The sequence below is a fragment of the Coptis chinensis genome, chromosome 9 (assembly GCF_015680905.1).
Source record: "Coptis chinensis isolate HL-2020 chromosome 9, ASM1568090v1, whole genome shotgun sequence".
NCBI lineage: Eukaryota > Viridiplantae > Streptophyta > Magnoliopsida > Ranunculales > Ranunculaceae > Coptis > Coptis chinensis.
The window spans coordinates 49286512-49288753 of record NC_141464.1 but is presented as its reverse complement, the minus strand read 5'-3'; the positions used below and the strand labels follow the sequence as shown (position 1 = coordinate 49288753).

General features: G+C 38.3%; 1 protein-coding gene across 1 annotated transcript; it reads left to right on the top strand.

The window, feature by feature from the left end:
• Positions 1-827: 827 nt before the first annotated feature.
• LOC147476462 (uncharacterized) lies at positions 828-1486 on the top strand. Its single transcript, XM_086585740.1, has 2 exons — positions 828-1342; positions 1436-1486. The coding sequence occupies exons 1-2, from the start codon at positions 830-832 to the stop codon at positions 1484-1486; spliced, it is 564 nt and encodes a 187-aa protein (XP_086441866.1). The 5' UTR covers positions 828-829.
• Positions 1487-2242: the final 756 nt, after the last annotated feature.

Sequence of the window (2242 nt, the reverse complement as noted above, 5' to 3'; positions counted from 1 at the left end):
AGGGTAACAAAACTGAAGCGGTAAAGCATTATAAGTGAGAAGCTCTTTCTTTGGTTATCAAACTTACTGAATGTATGTTATCAAGGTGGTTTTTTTGGGTGGTTTCCCTTATGCTTGACGAGGGACAGAGTCAAGTTCATTTTGTTGTAGAGAGAGTCCAGTTATTTTGTTGTAATACTTGATGTACATAAATGATGGTTCATACAGAAATAGTCTTGTATATATATACATTTTCACTGTTGTGTAAAAATTAGGTTATATGTACATATGGTTGTTCGATCTCACATGTCAGTAAAGAATCAGTTGTTCGATCAATGTATTCCTAATATTTACTCTTTGACATCTGTTAATAGTTTCTTGTAACTTGTAGTGGTTGTCCTTTCTTAATACTGTTAATATTGTTAACAAGTTACAAGGCATATAACCATGGCGTTTTGAAAGAACAAAAACTTTTCTTTTGGAAGTCTATCTTTTCCTTCTACTTGCGTCCACCTATTATGCGGCTAGAAATTGTATTGTGGGTTGCATATTTTATAGGGTGTTATGTACATATGGTTGTTGGAAGGATGTCATTATTGATTTCCAGGTTATGACAGGTTTAAGTATACGAAATATTGAATAAACAAAGGAAACTCTGCCCAAAATTCGATAGAATTTGGATAGTGTAACGCCTCATTCTATTTCTTCATATATACTTGGAGTTATCATAGCAAGCTTATAAGTATATTAGTTTTACGACTGGGATGATCTCTTTTTTCTAGTGGTTTTCTTTGTACATTGTTTATTTAAATATGGTTTACTAATACTTGTTTTATTTTTCTTTGTAGCGATGGGTCCAAGATCAAAGAATGTGAAGAATGTAGCGAAAACTACATTCAAGGGTGTTAAGAAATTGTTTAGTGGCGGTTCCTCTAGTGGTGACGCAGTTGGAAGAAAAAGACAAAGGGCAGACGGCTTAACGGCATCAGCGCGTAGAGGGGACCATTTGGAAAAAGAGGTTCCTGAGGTTGATTCGTCTAGTGAAGATAGTGTAGATAGTATAGATAGTGATACTAATGTAGGTTTAGATGTAAATATGGACAAAGGGAAGAGTATAGTAGAAGAGGAGAGTGAGGAGAGTGAGGAGGAGGGTGAGGAGGAGGATGAGCAGGATAATGATGTGGAAGAATATGTGGTAGAAGACATACCACCAGTGGAGGAAGCACCTCCGGTATTGGATTTCATAAGAAAATCCAATGATGATTTGGAGTTTCAAAGAGGTGTGTATGGGGGAGGCCCGTATGAGTCAGAGTTGTTGTATGACTATGTGGTGCATGTCGTTCGCGATGTTTGGGAGAGAAGGGTAATATTTTGTTTTTCTTGTGTACTTTGATTTTCTTTTACAAAATCTTTTGTTTTTGTTCATATATATCTAATACGTGCTAGGTTGTTTTAGGAGGATCGCGGAGCGTTGAAGTGTGTTTCACACTTAGCGAAGCTATCCTAATGGAATTTCAAAAATGAATGTGAAAGGTCTTCGAGATTTGCCGTGCAGTTGAGAAGGACTGGGTTGTTTGATCTCATGGAAGGTTATCACGAGCATATGGATCCACCATTGATCTCTGCGTTTGTGGAGAGATGGCATCCGGAGACCAACACCTTCCATATGCCAGTTGGGGAGATGACTGTGACTTTGGACGATGTTGTCCAAATCTGTGGAGTCACAGTTAGAGGAAGAGCGGTGCAAGGGGATAGTGAGCTGAACTTACAACAATCGATAAATCTCCTACATCTTGGTCTGGGGCTCCCTATTGATTTGATTAGGGCAGAGATGGAATCTAGCAGGTTCACTTCAAAAGTAAGGCTAAAATTCATCCGGAAGTATTTTGCGAACAAGGTTCATGATAGCCCTATATGTGACGATGCTGGGAAGGTGGTGGAGAAGGCCTCGAGTTTCCAGGATGTTCAATGGACTGTTAGAGCTTTTATCCTGTTTTTCTTTGGATGTGCCATTTTTACTGACAAGTCTGGGACTGGAGTGCCTATATGTTATCTGAGGCCGTTGTTGAAATTCAGTGAGATAGAAGAGTATGCATGGGGTGTAGCAATTTTGGCGTTTTTGTATAGAGGTCTCGGGGCTGCCACATGTGCAAAGGTGAAAGAGGTTACAGGCTATATGACTCTTCTACAGGTAAAACTTGAGTATTTTAGAGTTTATTTTTTTTAATGTTAATTTTATTACTCTATCAATATGTTAACTATT

What these genes read in the sequence shown, in the direction of transcription:
- LOC147476462 (XM_086585740.1), top strand. Translation starts at nt 830, where the DNA reads ATGGGTCCAAGATCAAAGAATGTGAAGAATGTAGCGAAAACTACATTC. An exon ending in GCGATGTTTGGGAGAGAAGG is followed by an intron (nt 1,343 to 1,435) that starts GTAATATTTTGT and finishes AGGTTGTTTTAG; the next exon opens with GAGGATCGCGGAGCGTTGAA.